The sequence below is a fragment of the Oncorhynchus mykiss genome, chromosome 26 (assembly GCF_057628025.1).
Source record: "Oncorhynchus mykiss isolate SJ-2025 chromosome 26, ASM5762802v1, whole genome shotgun sequence".
NCBI classification, from domain to species: domain Eukaryota; kingdom Metazoa; phylum Chordata; class Actinopteri; order Salmoniformes; family Salmonidae; genus Oncorhynchus; species Oncorhynchus mykiss.
In genome coordinates this window covers 1,179,780-1,195,891 of record NC_143047.1, presented here as the reverse complement: position 1 = coordinate 1,195,891, position 16,112 = coordinate 1,179,780, and the positions used below count along the sequence as shown (strand labels likewise).

General features: G+C 40.2%; 1 protein-coding gene across 2 annotated transcripts in view; it reads left to right on the top strand.

The window, feature by feature from the left end:
* LOC110506256 (uncharacterized) overlaps positions 1 to 15,405 on the top strand; it is a 31,997-nt gene extending 16,592 nt beyond the window's left edge. The window contains exons 1-3 of one of the 2 annotated variants that reach the window (XM_021585689.3): positions 9,411 to 9,572; positions 9,953 to 10,100; positions 12,938 to 15,405. In XM_021585689.3, coding sequence (XP_021441364.1) covers positions 9,968 to 10,100; positions 12,938 to 14,784 — 1,980 coding nt within the window. In that variant the 5' untranslated portion in view covers positions 9,411 to 9,572; positions 9,953 to 9,967 and the 3' untranslated portion in view covers positions 14,785 to 15,405. Of the gene's footprint in view, positions 1 to 9,410; positions 9,573 to 9,952; positions 10,101 to 12,937 lie in introns of those variants that run through there. The other variant, XM_090221715.1, reaches the window with a different exon arrangement.
* The last annotated feature ends 707 nt before the right edge of the window (positions 15,406 to 16,112 follow it).

The window sequence follows — 16,112 nt, the reverse complement described above, 5'->3', positions numbered from 1 at the left end:
AATGGAATGAGCTGGGAACAGCAATTTGTTGCAAGTTGGGGAGGAGGGCTAATAGCTGAACAATAGACTATTCACCCTATACTAAAGAATAGTCTAATAGCCTAGCTAGGTGTGAACCCCCCCCCCCCCCCCCCCCTCCTATCACAGACCAGATTTCCCCAACGACCAAGGGGTAGCTTGCTACTCAATGTAATGAAGTAATGACTTTTCAAATAAATTGCCTTACACGTTATGTTGGCTGACAATTTGTTAGCTAAGCTGTCCTTACGAACCACTTAGCATATCATTACAGCAGTATGTACCAGTATGTTAGCTAGCTACCTAACTTTAGTAGTTAAAGATCAAACTTGCCAGTATATTAACTATAGGCAATCTAACTACACAATGTTTATTGACTTGATTATTCTAGTCATTCTTAGCTTAGCTAAATTGTGTAGTAGTTGTGCTTTCTCAATGGACATTCTTGTGCTTTCGTAAATTCGCTCTGGCTATCTATATTCTGGACAAAAGAACAAGTCAAAACGGCTTAAGAACATTGGCTAAGCTGGAACACTAGCGCGAGCCCATAGCAAAATAATGGAATTTAATGTTTGCAGAGCCTGTTTTGACTGGAGTGATGCTTAGAATTCCATAAAAAAAATCCCTTTCTATTTTACCACTACAATCTGTTCGTTGGACGAAACTATTTGTGTAGAAAGTAAACATCCGCACCTCGATAGTGTCAACTGAGCTTATGTCTGCGTAATGAAAAATTAGGGAAAAAATAAAACGTTTGACTATTTCTGGTCTAGCGATCGATGACAAACGAGCTCGCTGCCCAGACTTACATAATTATAAAGTGGAGATTCTAATGATTAAAATGGTGCCCATGTAAAGGTTTTGCTTCCGTCCTTCTCCTCACCCCTACCTGGGCTCAAACCAGGGACCCTCTGCACACATAGACAACAGCCACCTTCAAAGCATCGTTACCCATCGCTCCACAAAAGCCGCGGCCCTTGCAGAGCAAGGGGAACAACTACTTCCAGGTCTCAGAGCAAGTAACGTCGCCGATTGAAATTCTATTAGCGCACACCCCGCTAACTAGCTAGCCATTTCACACCGGTTACACCCGACTTGAAAAAAAATCTAAATATACACTTTGCGAGATATTTGCCAAAATAAACAGACATACCTATATTTCCCCCTTAGGGAACAATGGGAAGACCTCAGAGTACCAATATTATTTTTGTTGTTTACATTGTGTTGTTTGCATTAAACTATAAAACATAAACAACGTGAGCAGGTCTCATTGCCAACAATAGTGAATTGGAAATTGTGACGTTGAACGTTAAGCTGGGAATAGAATGTTCGAAGGGCGAGTTGGTGCCATGGTGCTTAATAGAACTAATAGGAGCTGTCAGGGTGAAAAATGCACTAATATAAGTTCTGTTTTTTAGCGATTTAAAAAAATATATCTCCTTTTTAATTTCACCTTTATTTAACCTGAGTAACAGTTTTGCTTCTGTTCCTCCCCTCGCCCCTCGCCCCTGGGCTCAAACCAGTGACCCAGTGCTCCACAAAAGCCACTGCCTTGCAGAGCAGGGTAATCTAGAGGTTACAGAGTTGGACTAGTAACCAGAAGGTTGCAAGTTCAAACCCCCGAGCTGACAAGGTACAAATCTGTCGTTCTGCCCCTGAACAGGCAGTTAACCCACTGTTCCTAGGCTGTCATTGAAAATAAGAATTTATTCTTAACTGACTTGCCTAGTAAAATAAAAAAAATAAAAAAATAAAAGGTGAACAACTACTTCCAGGTCTCAGAGCGAGTGACATCACCATTTGAAACTCTATAATAGTAATCAAATGAATTAAGCCAAATTTCTTAAAATCAATCCCATGTACTATGTTATTACTAAAAATGTTCAAATTCTCTGGTAATGCCAATACGGAATACTATCAAATTCTTCTCAAAGATGCCCTCTGGTGGTCAAACTAGCAATAACTTACAGTAACAGAAGAAATAGCTGAGAATTAAATGATGTGCCACAGAATGCTGCAGCAGCACGCGGGGTGTGCTGCAGTATGACACAACTTTTAAAGGAGGAACCACTGTAAGGGGAGAAATCTGTACTGCCCTGCCAACTTCACTGTTGCTCCAAGCAGAGGAAACTGCATTCCTGAAATACATAAAAATGTGTGAAGACTTCTGCCTGAAGCCCATACACGTCGCAGCGTACATGTTGGACCCCATGTATGCTGGCAAGAGCATCCTGTCTGGTGCAGAGATCAACAAGGCCTATGGTATCATCACTACCGTGTCTCTCAACATTGGCCTGGATGAGGGCAAGGTTCTTTGCAGTCTGGCAAAGCACACATCCAAGCAAGGGCTTTGCAATATGGCAGTTGTGCCAACATATCTCATCAACCACCTGGTGGAAGGGACTTTGTGGATCTGAGGCTCTTTCCGCTGTTGCCTCCATCATCTACCAAATCCCACCAACAGCAGTCGCCTCAAAGTGCAACTGGTCCTTGTTTGGGAACACACACCAAAGCACGCAACAGGCTGACCAATACAGGGGTTGAGAAATTGGTGGCCATTTGGGTAAATTTGCGGCTTTTTGAGCCTGACAATGAGCCATCATCAACAGGGTTGGAAAGTGACAGTGAAGATGAGGCATCAGAGTCTGATGTTCAAGAGTTGGAAGCCTGAGAGGAAGACAACCAAAGTTTGGGTTTCTAGACTTTTTACAGATGTATTTTGAAAGCGTTTTTTGGGATGCGATGGATCATTGGGGATCCTTCAATATTACCTTTTGTTGTTTAGTGAAATAATCCCATGTGAAGAGTCAACTAATTTAATTAAAGTTCAATTTGTAACTAAATTGTATTTTTTTATTTATATTAGAAGGATTTAATCATTTGCAATTATGTCTACTTCTGAAAAGGCAAAAGGTTTATGTTTCTGTCTTCATATGATATGCTAATAAATACTCTATATCCACTGCAAAAAACATCTACATTTAAATGGTATTAATATTAATTTGCATATATTTCCATTAATTCCCATATATTCCCAGGAATTACCCATATATTCTCGTTAATTCCTAAGGACAGTTTCCACCCCTAAATATTCCCAAAATTGTGCAACCCTAGTTCAATCACATATACTTTGAGGTACAGGACATTGAGAAGTAAAGTTTACCATACAGAGTTTGAGTCAGAAGCATATTAATTCAAGTCAATAAAATTTCACATGTGATTGGCATCATAGTTAATTCTGCATTGTCTAAAATGACACTCATGTCTGTTATTGCATTGGCTTTCACAATGACAGCTGCATGCTGGTGCTGAAATTATCACATGAAGACAGCTAAACCTGCAATTTTCATAGGCTTTCTGTCTTGGATTAGTTATTATGCTTAAATACAGGACTCTACCACCAACACTTACGTGCTGAAGAACCCATTTAAGATGGCTTTATTTAACTTTGATACCCTTAAATGATTACACAATACACATTCATGTTTGCCTACGTCATTAAGACTGTCTTCTGTTTGTTTGGGAATTTTTGAAGACAAGCCACAGTAGAATAGAAACAAGACAGGGAAATTCAAAAACATTATGGTCATTATTTTTACAAGATAATGAATTGGAAGAAATCTGTCATATGGAAAGTGCTATCTTGATTACAATCATTCTTGATTACAATGAATCCATCCATTCAAACCCTCTTACTGTGTGTTACATCATAAAGAGACCCAGGATATCCTTAGGACAGTGTTTGCAGACCACTCCAGTAAGGTCATAAGAGAAGGTGCCAAGTCTCTACTTCCCACTCTTATTCCTCTTTACCCTTTAATACATCTATTTTCAAAAAGAGGAAAGATATAATATGTTTGGCATACAATTTCACAAGCATATCTAAAGGAAACAAAATGCATGATGTGCCTTAGGGCTAACACTGTAATTTGGTTACTTTCTATGTTTTCACAACATAGCATTTTGTCATGTTCTACACTCTAGCATGCGTCTATGAATTACTCAATGTTCTTGTACTTGGTGGTAGTATCCTGTATTATAAGACTATGAAAATACATGACTTATTTTTCCCTCGTCCTCTGCTCAACTCATTACTGTTACACAGTGACTTGATGTGGTGGAACTCCATTGTAATAACCACAAGGGATTAGGGTAACTGCCTTAGAAATGAACATCAATGACATAGCCTTCATATTGTCTATTGCTGTGCACTGTAAAATACACAATATACTCCGCCACTTCAGAGACATGATATATGATCCAAACATGTTCTTACTGACCGTTGATGTGCCCAAGATTTGTCATTCTTACTCCTGCACATACTGAAAAGTATGTGCACAAGATTTGTCATTCTTACTCCTGCACATACTGAAAAGTATGTGCACATACTTTTCAGTATGTGCAGGAGTAAGAATGACAAATCTTGGGCACATCAACGGTCAGTAAGAACATGTTTGGATCATATATCATGTCTCTGAAGTGGCGGAGTATATTGTGTATTTTACAGTGCACAGCAATAGACAATATGAAGGCTATGTCATTGATGTTCATTTCTAAGGCAGTTACCCTAATCCCTTGTGGTTATTACAATGGAGTTCCACCACATCAAGTCACTGTGTAACAGTAATGAGTTGAGCAGAGGACGAGGGAAAAATAAGTCATGTATTTTCATAGTCTTATAATACAGGATACTACCACCAAGTACAAGAACATTGAGTAATTCATAGACGCATGCTAGAGTGTAGAACATGACAAAATGCTATGTTGTGAAAACATAGAAAGTAACCAAATTACAGTGTTAGCCCTAAGGCACATCATGCATTTTGTTTCCTTTAGATATAGAAGCATAATTAAAAAAAAAAAAAACGATCTAAAAACAGAAAATGTGTTTGGCTGCTTGTGGTTAGCACTGTTTAAAATAAAAAAAAGTAAACTAGAATTATCTGAACCTAGAAATGTATAAAATCCTGACTGCACCCTCTCTTGCTCTGTCATTTAGCTAAAAATGACTAAAATTGGGATGGTCAGGCCTCTTATGTGGGCCATAAACACAAACAGAGTCAGAGTTTGAAATAATACAGTATGGCCAAGGCCTATCAGAATAGGTGGCACAGGAAAATACTGGATGCCACCACAGTAAAAGGTACAGCAACAGTTTCACAGCACTATAGAACACACAGTAATGAATACAGAGATGTTCAAGGGTGGAACATGTATGAACAGAATTAAAAACATGCTTGGCATTTGTAGTAGGTGCCTGAAAGTATCTTCAGCTAACTGCATAGAATTATCTAATGTCACATTAATTTTGCTCTCATTCCAATGTTTTAGAAATTAGACACCTTTACACTACTTCATCTTGGATATTTCAGTGTTTCATTTGATAGTGACAAGTTAAAACAATGTTTGTCAAACAAAATTAAGTGTTATAACTATCAACTATTGTCATACGCTGATCTGTTTCACCTGTCCTTGTGATTGTCTCCACCCTCTCCAGGTGTCGCTTATTATCCCCGGTGTATTTATCCCTGTGTTTCCTGTCTCTCTGTGCCAGTTTGTGTATGTCTTTCAAGTCAACCAGCATGCTTTCCCGTACTCCTGCTTCTATTATCTTTTTCCTAGTCCTCCCGGTTTTGACTCTTGCCTGTTTTCTGGACTCCGTACCCACCTGCCTGATTATTCTGCCTGCTCTGACCTCGAGCCTGCCTACCACTCTGGACCTCCTGGACTCTGAACTGTTTTTGACCTTTTTGCCTAGCCACGACCATTCTTTCACCTACCCCTTTTGGATTAATTAATAAATATCAAAGACACAAACTATCTGCCTCCCGTGTCTGCATCTGGGTCTCGCCTTGTGCCCTTATAACTATGCAAAGCAGCACTTAGGAAAATTACAGTTAATTCGGTCTAATTCTAAAATTAGAAAAGTTCAAACAAGTTTCATGTTCTAGGAATGTTTAATTATAGCCTTTGTGGAAGGGGTTTCTTGGTGATACGTTTAATATAGGAATCCTCCACAGAATCCTGGTACAGCATACCCCTTCCTCTTCACCCCTGTCTTCACCCCTATTTGCCATTATGATGCAAGTAGACATACAAATCAGTCAGTGCATTTAAACTGCAGGAAATAATCCATAAATGGTACTACGTTCAAAAGGTTTTTATGACTCAATCTGTATATTGAGTAACCTACACATTGTTTATGGCCACTTGTGTGTTATAAAACTATTAGTATTTCGGTGTATGCATTTCTTATGTGGTGTGGACGAAATTCAGAAATTACAGACTAGGTTAGAGCCAGTTTGCGCTGTTCAGTGAAGGGATGCAGCGGTGTACGAGATCTTCAGTTTCTTGGCAATTTCTCGCATGGGATAGTTTACATTTTTCAGAACAAAAATAGACTGACGAGTTTCAGAAGAAAGGTCTTTGATTCTGGCCTTTTTGAGCCTGTAATCGAACCCACAAATGCTGATGCTCCAGTTACTCAACTTGTCTAAAGAAGTTCAGTTTTTTGCTTCTATAAACAGCACAACAGTTTTCAGCTGTGCTAAAATAATTGCAAAATGGTTTTCTAACGATCAATTAGCCTTTTAAAATTATAAACTTGGATAAGCTAACACAACGTGCTATTTGAACACAGGAGTGATGGTTGCTGATAATGGGCGTCTGTACGCAGATGTACCGTAGATATTCCATTTAGAATCTGCCGTTTCCAGCTACAATAGTCATGTACAACATTAACAATGTCTACACTGTATTTCTGATCAATTTGATGTTATTTTAATGTACAAAAAAAGTGTTTTTCGTTCAAAAACAAGGACCTTTCTAAGTGACCCCAAACTTTTGAATGGTAGTGTATTTTGATTTGTTTAAAGCTTTTTTGGTTACTACATGATCCCATATGTCTTATTTCATAGTTTTGATGTCTTCACTATTATTCTGCAATGTAGAAAATAGTAAAAAAATAAAGAAAAAACCCTTGAATGAGTAGGTGTTCTAAAACTTTTGACTTGTAGTGTATATGGTAGAAGATTCCAAAAATAAGAAGGCCAGTCCGAGGCAAGGCCACTTCTCATCCCAAGGAAGTTGACTGGCAGAACATGCCCCCTTGTGTGGAAATCTCTCTACTGCATCTCAAGAGCACCGGCTATCCACCACAACTACACTGCATTCACCAGGCAGAGATAAAACAAGTCCAGCACAAATGGCTTTTCCAGTACTTCTTTTTATAGCTTTAATGGCTGTTTTGAGGGTGAAGCACTAACAAAAATAGACAAGTTAAGGACTATAAACTGTTAGGCCTGAAATAGTGGACAAAATGAAAGGTTCCCTATGTTCTCAATCAAACAGACACGCTGACCAAACATAATCCATGCTGCTATGTTCATTTTAGGGTAAAAGGCCAAGTGCGTTCAGCCTTAGGTAAGTGTAGATGTAGGTCCTATTATAACTGTTGGAATATTAGGTCAAAAGAGGAGCCAGTAGACTTTGTTTCTGCCCATACCTCTGCTGCACATCCAGTGTTTTAGTTTACCTTATCATAGGAGGGGTGGGAGATGTTCAGGCAGTCTGGAAAGGTAACAGGTATGTCAAATACAGACAGGTTGGGACAGATGTAAATTGGGGATGCGTATCCTATCCTCAATGGCATCTTTGTGAGGCAATGATTCCACTATATGGGCACCAAAAACCAGGGGTTGTTTCTAGATTTTTTTTAGATGGATATTTTTGTAGATGGCCATGGAATAATGAAAAATACAAATAAAACATTTAACGTGTCTGATAAATGTGATTATTTATCATTGATAAACTGAATCTGAAATAAACACACCATTCAAAAGTTTGGCATCACTTAAAAATGTCCTTGTTTTATAAAGAAAAGCACATTTTTTATCCATTAAAGTAACATCAAATTGATCGGAAATACAGTGTACACATTATTAATGTTGTAAATGACTATTGTTGCTGGAAACTGAAGATTTTTTATGGAATATCTACATAGGTGTACAGAGGCCCATTATCAGCAACCATCACTTCTGTGTTCCAATGGCAGGTTGTGTTAGCTAATCCAAGTTCATCATTTTAAAAGGCTAATTGATCATTAGAAAACTCTTTTGCAATTAATGTAGCACACCTGAAAACTTCATTAAATAGCACCCGCAAAACACCAGTCTCAACGTCAACAGTGAAGAGGCAACTCCGGGATGCTGGCCTTCTAGAATTCCTCTGTCCAGTGTCTGTGTTCTTTTGCCCATGTTAATCTTTTATTTTTATTGGCCAGTCTGAGATATGGCTTTTTCTTTGTAACTCTGCATAGAAGGCCAGTAATCCCAGAGTTGTCTCTTCACTGTTGACGTTGAGACTGATGTTTTGCGGGTACTACTTAATGATGCTGCCAGTTGAGGACTTGTGATGTGTCTGTTTCTCAAACTAGGCACTCTAATGTACTTGTCCTCTTGCTCAGTTGTGTACCGGGGCCTCCCACTCCTCTTTCTATTCTGGTTAGAGCCAGTTTGCGCTGTTCAGTGAAGGGAGTAGTATACTGCGTTGTATGAAATCTTCAATTTCCTGGCAATTTCTCGCATGGAATAGCTTTCAATTCCCAGAACAAGAATAGCCTAATGAGTTTCAGAGGAAAGGACTTTGTTTCTGGCCATTTTGAGCCTGTAATCGAATCCACAAATGCTGATGCTCCAGATACTCAACTTGTCTAAAGAAGGCCAGTTGTATTGCTTCTTTAATCAGAACAACAGTTTTCAGCTGTGCTAACATAATTGCAAAAAGGCTTTCTAATGATCAATTAGCCTTTTAAAATTATTCACTTGGATTAGCTAACCCAACGTGCAATTGGAACACAGGAGTGATGGTTGCTGATGATGGGCCTCTGTAGTCCTATGTAGACATTCCATTTTAAAAATCAGCCATTTCCAGCTACAATAGTCATTTACAACATTAAAAATGTCTACACTGTATTTCTGATCAATTTGATGTTATTTTAATGTACAAAAAATGTGCTTTTCTTTCAAAAACAAGGACATTTCTATGTGACACGAAACGTTTGAACGGTAGTGTATATTTTGTCATCTACATCTAGATTAGCTCTGAGTAGCTATGTTCACCACACCAGGTAGAGGAAATTTACACTCAAAACCCAACAAGAGCAAATATTGTAAATAGTCTTAAAGCTAAATAGTAAACCGTTTTACATGTGTCTAAACCTGATTATTTTTTAGTTGGGGTTAGAAGACTAAAATAAGATCTTATCATTTGTCTAAATATTCAAAGCAAATAGGCATCCTGATGTGACATGCCTGCATAGGGCAGATCTGTCAGCAAATTACAGTTTAGCTTTGAGAAGGGAGGTACTTGTGTGGTGGTGGCTTTTTTATGATGTAAGGGGCAGATATTGTATAAATACTCACATCATTGTACTGGGAGGCAGCAGACTCTCCAACTTGCTCCTAACCTAAGGATATACAGCAGCAGTAGAAGGACAGTGGTGCTGAAGATTTCTTACCCCTTTTTCTAACTCATACTCATTCATCTGCATGCCGGTATGTGTGCTCTTCCTCTCTATCCTCTTCATCTCTTGGGGTAGTGAACACTAGGGCCCTTCTGAGGCCTGACTCCTACTCCCACTGGATGTGAGCTATGACAGGGCAGGTGGAAAAGATTTTGGTGCCTTATAAAACCAAGCAGGATAGACAAAGTTCTGTTAGAACAGGATGAGATATCTAGGAGGCTGAGACTCACTATTCAAATGGTTTCCATGATATCTATCTCATTTGTTGTACTTACATATAATCTGAAATGTGTGCAGTGAAATATGTGTGCAGAGAGAAGAAAGAGTCCCTGGCTTACTAAATCCTTTTGTCATTATTGCAACTTCTAAAGATGTGTAAGCAGTATTTCATATTTTTTGTTTAATTTGCAGATTTAACCTTAGAAAATGGAAGTACGAGTATTGAGCATCCTCATCCTCCTGGTGGCCTTGACGGCTGTTCATGGTAGTGGTTCATATGTGGTGAAGAAGGTGATGAAGGTTGCCCCTCAATACCAGCCCTACTCTGTGAAGAGTCACGGTAAGAACCAGCATCCTAATCTACATCGCCTAGTATGGTCCAGTGATGTCTTTGTCCATTGAAACTGTATCACAGCAATTTCAATGTGACAGTTCAACTATAGTCAATCATACATCTAACTTCTTCACACTTCACCATAAACATACTAATTTGCAAATGTGTCCACTTACCATGTAATTTACATCTGATGATTTCAGCTTTCAGTTCTTGCACAGGGACAATCAGACATACAGTTAGTGCGAGAGCACTGCTCTAATTTGAAACATGAGCTTTTACCAAATCAAATGTAGTGTAGTCATTGGCTACTGGGATCTGGATATTTATCCAATGGCTGTTTCAGGCCTCGTGATTTTCATAGTAGCACATGTATAACACATTATGTTGCATACTGTCTGAAGTGAGTACAATGTGTTATTACATGTTATTTCTGCCACTAAGGCTAAATAATACATCTTCAAAAGTAATTTTGTTATAATTCTAGGACTGAGTGTTTTTGACCTTCATGATGTCTTTACTGCAATTGATTTAACATTTATTTTCAGTCAATCTCTTTGTACCTTCAGTAGGTCTTAAGAAGTGATGTTAGGAGGACCAGTTAGAGCAGTAATTCATTTGTGTAGTACTGCTGACATTTCAGTTATTTTTACATATTAAAGGGACATTTCAGTTCTGGAAGTGTGGGTGCTTTGTAGTTCAGCTGATGGCTCATTTAAGTCATGTATAAAATCTCAAAATGTGTTGAGTTGAAAACAGCACATGAAATACTACAAGTTGAGCTGTCTATAAATTCTCTATTGTAATGAATAGCTGACTTTGCCCTACCTAACTGATGGTAACAGTACTGATACTGTATTTTTGTTTAAGTCAGATATATACTGTAGTTAACAAATGCATTACTTCATTTTATGATTCTTCTTATGTTAACCTTGCAATTAATTCAATTTCTTGCAGCAGCAAATTAAAGTAAAATGCAATAGTCATCAACTGTATTTTTAAATCATATGAAGTAATGTGTAAAATAGTGGGTGCCTCTTGTTAATGTTATATGTATTTTAACACTGTCAATTACAGTTCAATCACCCAGCAATGTGCTTGTTTGGGTGTGCCTTTCAAAAAGTAAATACATCTGTTTTAAATGAACCTAAACTGGGCCTCTACATTTGACCAAGGAGATGTCTTTTACACCCTGGGTCATGTGACCACAAAAAAGCAAACGAAAAGCAACTCCCTTAAATGCCACCATCCTGCTTTACAAATGTTTGTTTTCTCCCCATACTACAGTTTCTTAAGTCAGAAATGTTTGCTTTTTTGGAGGTGTGAAATAAGAACAGGTTGAAAACAGAAGATGACTTCTAGCTAATAATTGAACAGGTTTAAATGTCTATGCAGGTTTGATTTCAGCAGTTTATACTATCATACCCAATGCTCTTAAAGGGGCAATTCCTCCAAGTTCACATTGTTAGACGATTTACTTCACTCCACCAAGCAGGTTTAACATGCATTTGCTGGACAAAAGGGCAGCAATAGAATGTTTGGGAAAATGTAAATTCCACTATGCCATCACACTGCATGCTCAGTTAGCTATACAACAATTTATATTATTAAATTAAATTAATTCAATAAAATTCAAATAACTTATTTCCTGAGAAGGACCTTCATGTGTGGTGACGTATTTAGTACAGACAAGACAAATAACATAGAAGTCAAAACTCCTACAGTATGAATTAGAAACATTCTATACAATCAAAGATGAAACAAAAAACTTTTCTATCAGTAATCTACAAGCATCTCAGTATCTCAGTATTTTTCTGACCACAATATGCATGTAGACATGGTTGTTTTCTCAATTGAATTAATAAACATTTTGAGTAAAAGTGTCAAAAAAGATTGAATGACATAGAGTACACCGACACTTTGCCATTGATCAGTGGCCATATTGCACATGTCTCTGAGTAGTAGTGCTGATTTAGAATCAGTTTTATATTTTAGATCGCAATGAATAAGATTACATGGACGGGGGGAGCTGATCATAAATCAGCCCTTCTTACATAGCCCCAGGACTCAGTTTCCAGAAAAAGGAGGTGTGAAGCAAATGTCAACCGATGTTAAATTGGGAAACACCTAGTCTTACTTCTGTCTAGATAAATACCTAGGCTAACTAACTAACCTGCCTACCAAAAACAACAATGTAACACGCAATCTTGGTAAATGGTCTGGAGGTGAATTGCATTCTGGAAATCACAGTATAAAAACATAAGTGGATTCATCACATGTACATGAATAGGGAAGCAATACAGAGCTACAAAGTATTATTGTTCCTCTGACAATTGCTGAGTGTAACACATTACTGTACTTCTTCAAAGTTGTATTTCCGATCCAAAGTTCCCCCATTTGTTTCCTTAGGGTGGTCTAGCAGTCTAATCCGCTGCCTTAGATCATATGTACTGTGCAGCTGTGAGCATGGGTTCGAATCTGACCCACCGCTCTAGCACCCTCTTTCCACCTATCTTTCATCTCTACTGTACACCTCTATCTCTAAACCCTATCCAATACAACACAAAAAATAAGAAAAGGTGCCCTACATATGTAAATGGTGTGTTATTATTGGTATTATCTATCTTACTATTATTTAAGTAATAATAATTTGAGAATGAGCGACAATAGCAGACAACAATAGTAATTATTAACCAGCAGAGAACACGTGATAGTACATATTAATTACTATTCCTTGAATTTGTTTTTGAAAATGTAAAACATATTTCCAACAGACATTTGCCAATAACACATTTAATTTTTCATCTTTGGTATTAATAAGGTGACTTGCTATTTCCTCACAGTGGTGTCGGTGGCGGGAGAGCCCGGTGCGCCAGGTGAGCCCGGCCCAGAAGGCCCCCCTGGCCCACCTGGCCCTCCAGGGGAAAGTGCTGTGGGACAGCCTGGACCCGAGGGCCCTGCCGGACCACCCGGACCTGCTGGCTACTCCGCACCTGGCAAGCCTGGTTCCTCAGGTGGGCCTGGTAAGCCTGGTGTTCCTGGCGCAGCTGGCAAGAAAGGAGACGTGGGCACAGCTGGACTTCAAGGACCTAGGGGCATGCCTGGACCTACTGGAAGTTCCGGACCAGCTGGGATCTCTTCCACTGGCAAGCCTGGACCTCATGGTCTGCCCGGAGCAATGGGGCCAAGAGGGGAAACAGGCCTTAAGGGACATCCAGGTATGCCTGGTTTGCCAGGAGCTAAGGGTGATAGAGGAGTGGGTATCCCAGGGGCACAAGGTGAGACAGGGGCTGTGGGACCTATGGGACCATCTGGGCAGCCTGGAGCAGCCGGAGTTGGAAAGCCAGGCAAGCCAGGAATCCCTGGTGAAGCAGGAAAGTCAGGTAGCCCAGGTAGGGATGGGGGCGCTGGTCCCATGGGTTTGCCAGGTGCTAAGGGCCACACAGGGGCTCCTGGTGTTGGTCTGCCTGGAAAACCAGGTGATAATGGGGCTCCAGGTATGCCTGGTGCAGCTGGTCCTAAAGGTCATCAGGGAGCAACGGGAGCAACTGGTGCTCCCGGTATCCCTGGATATGGAAAGCCAGGAGCAAATGGACAGAAGGGTGAGAGGGGAGTTGTAGGAAGCACAGGCACAACAGGTCAGAAGGGTGAGCCAGGAGCACAGGGATATACCGGTGCTACTGGTGCTACTGGGCCCATGGGTCTCACTGGTCCTCAGGGTGCAAGAGGCTTCCAGGGAGATATTGGGGAAATGGGTCCCAAAGGTGACACAGGTGCAATGGGACCCCAGGGACCAAAGGGATATAAGGGAGATCAGGGAGCACAAGGTTTCCAGGGAAAGCAAGGTAATACTGGAGCAACAGGCCCAACTGGTGCCATGGGAGCTACTGGAGCTCCAGGTAACAAAGGTGACACTGGTCACACAGGTTCAACTGGTGCTTCAGGTGTCCCAGGACCTGCCGGGCCCAAAGGTTTCCCAGGGCGCAATGGTGAGGCAGGTGAGGCTGGAGCTGCTGGAGCCTCAGGTCCCAGAGGACCTGTTGGGCCTACTGGTGCCGCAGGTACACCTGGCCTTAAAGGACACCCTGGTCTCCCTGGAGCACCTGGCCCAGCTGGACTGGCCGCTAAGGGAATCCTTGGCCCTCTCGGTCCCCCTGGGCTCCCTGGTGCTGATGGTCAGGATGGTGGCCAAGGCCCTGCTGGCCCTCCCGGCCCACCTGGTCCTCCCGGCGAGTTCTTTCTTGAAAAGAGCATGGGCATGGGTGAGGTCATGGTGCCTACTCTTGTTAAGGCCCCTATGTCTGCTTTCTCTGTTTCTCTGGCTAGGCCTTATCCTCCATCTGGGGAACCTATTAAGTTTGACAATGAGGTGTACAATGCGGAGAATCACTATGACACTACCACTGGGCAGTTCACTTGCCAGGTTCCTGGAGTCTACTACTTCTCATACACCATTCACGTGAATGGGGCTCATGCTCTGGTGGCTCTGTACAAGAACGACAAGCCAGTCATGTTCAGCTATGATGAGTACAACAAGGGCTTCCTGGACCAGATGTCCGGTAGCACTGTCCTTATGCTCGATGTGAACGACACAGTCTACCTTCAGATTCCCGATGATGAGGCCAATGGCGTTTTTGCCGCTGAGAATGTCCACTGCTCTTTCTCTGGGTTCCTTATCGCTTCAACGTGATACGGTGTCACCCAATAACAACACAACTAAATCTGCAAGCTATTTCTCAAACAAGTAAACTCTCTGTCTTTCCCAACCAGGCAGTTGTCTCTTTCTTTGAGTAATAGAAGCATCTCGACTTGAAAAATCCAAGAAATGGGTGCTAAGAAGAAGGAAATAATTTATCTAAGAGGTTATCAGGGATGGGGAGGCAATCAACAAAGTTACCAATGATTCAGAATTGTATTTTTTGTGAGTGGAGGCAACATGTGAAATTTAGATGTTATGGCTATGTTGTGTCTTGAAAAAGTTTTTGTTTTAAATTATTATTACAGCAGGTGATTCTTGTTTTGTGTATGTCTGTGTTTTTGTACAACCTTGTTTTTGGTGACCGATTCGATAACCTTATTAAAAGTTCATAATTACTTTCTGTGCACCATTTTGTACCTGACTTCCTTGTATGTGACTTGAATATTGTGAAATGGCAATGGTTAAATTGACTATTAGAAATAATACAAGATATAACACACCACAAAATACTGTCATACAAATACAAATTGTTTATTAACAACATTATTATATCCCCAAAGATTCCTAGTCATGTAAAGCATAATGACCAAAATAAATGATGCCTTAAACATTTGTTTTGTGTGAGTGGGACTTTTTCAAACAATGCAAAGGCCATTAAAATGCACACAGAACACTGATGTTCTAGTCACAATTTTACGTCATAACAGTATCTAGAATGCTAGCTGATCCCGAAGACTTCAAGTCATTGCGCTAACGCTAGTTTCTAGCGAAACTACCTTTAACTTTCTTCAAAATGCAAACAGAGACATGATTATGGTACCCATGAGTTTATCTGACTGAGTAAGTAGAAACATTACCAAAATTGTGCATATATAACCTTGCCTGAGACTTGAAGACATTAACCTAGTTATTGCCTATGCTATAGCTCAGCAGGCGAACATTGTTGTGGTGTGTACATGGCCACAGTTAGTGCACCCCAAATCAAAATATACAAAATTATAATAATTATATGTATGCGTAAAACTAGGCCTTAATTACTCCTGTGTGAGTGTAGAAAAAAATACTCATTTAAACCCAGTCGCTCACAAATGGACAATATGGAAATAGAGTATTCTCAAATATTAAATTATTCTTTACTAAAGTGTAGTAAAACGCCAAATGGATCTACCTCCTGGTCCTCTTCCCCTGTCTCACCCACCAAGGGTAGAGACAGAGATGACCTCGCCTACTGAAATACCGGATTGGGCAAAACCACCAGAAGACGACTCAAGCCAACCAACTATTGAACCTGACTGGTGTCAGGAAGAATCACCCTCTGC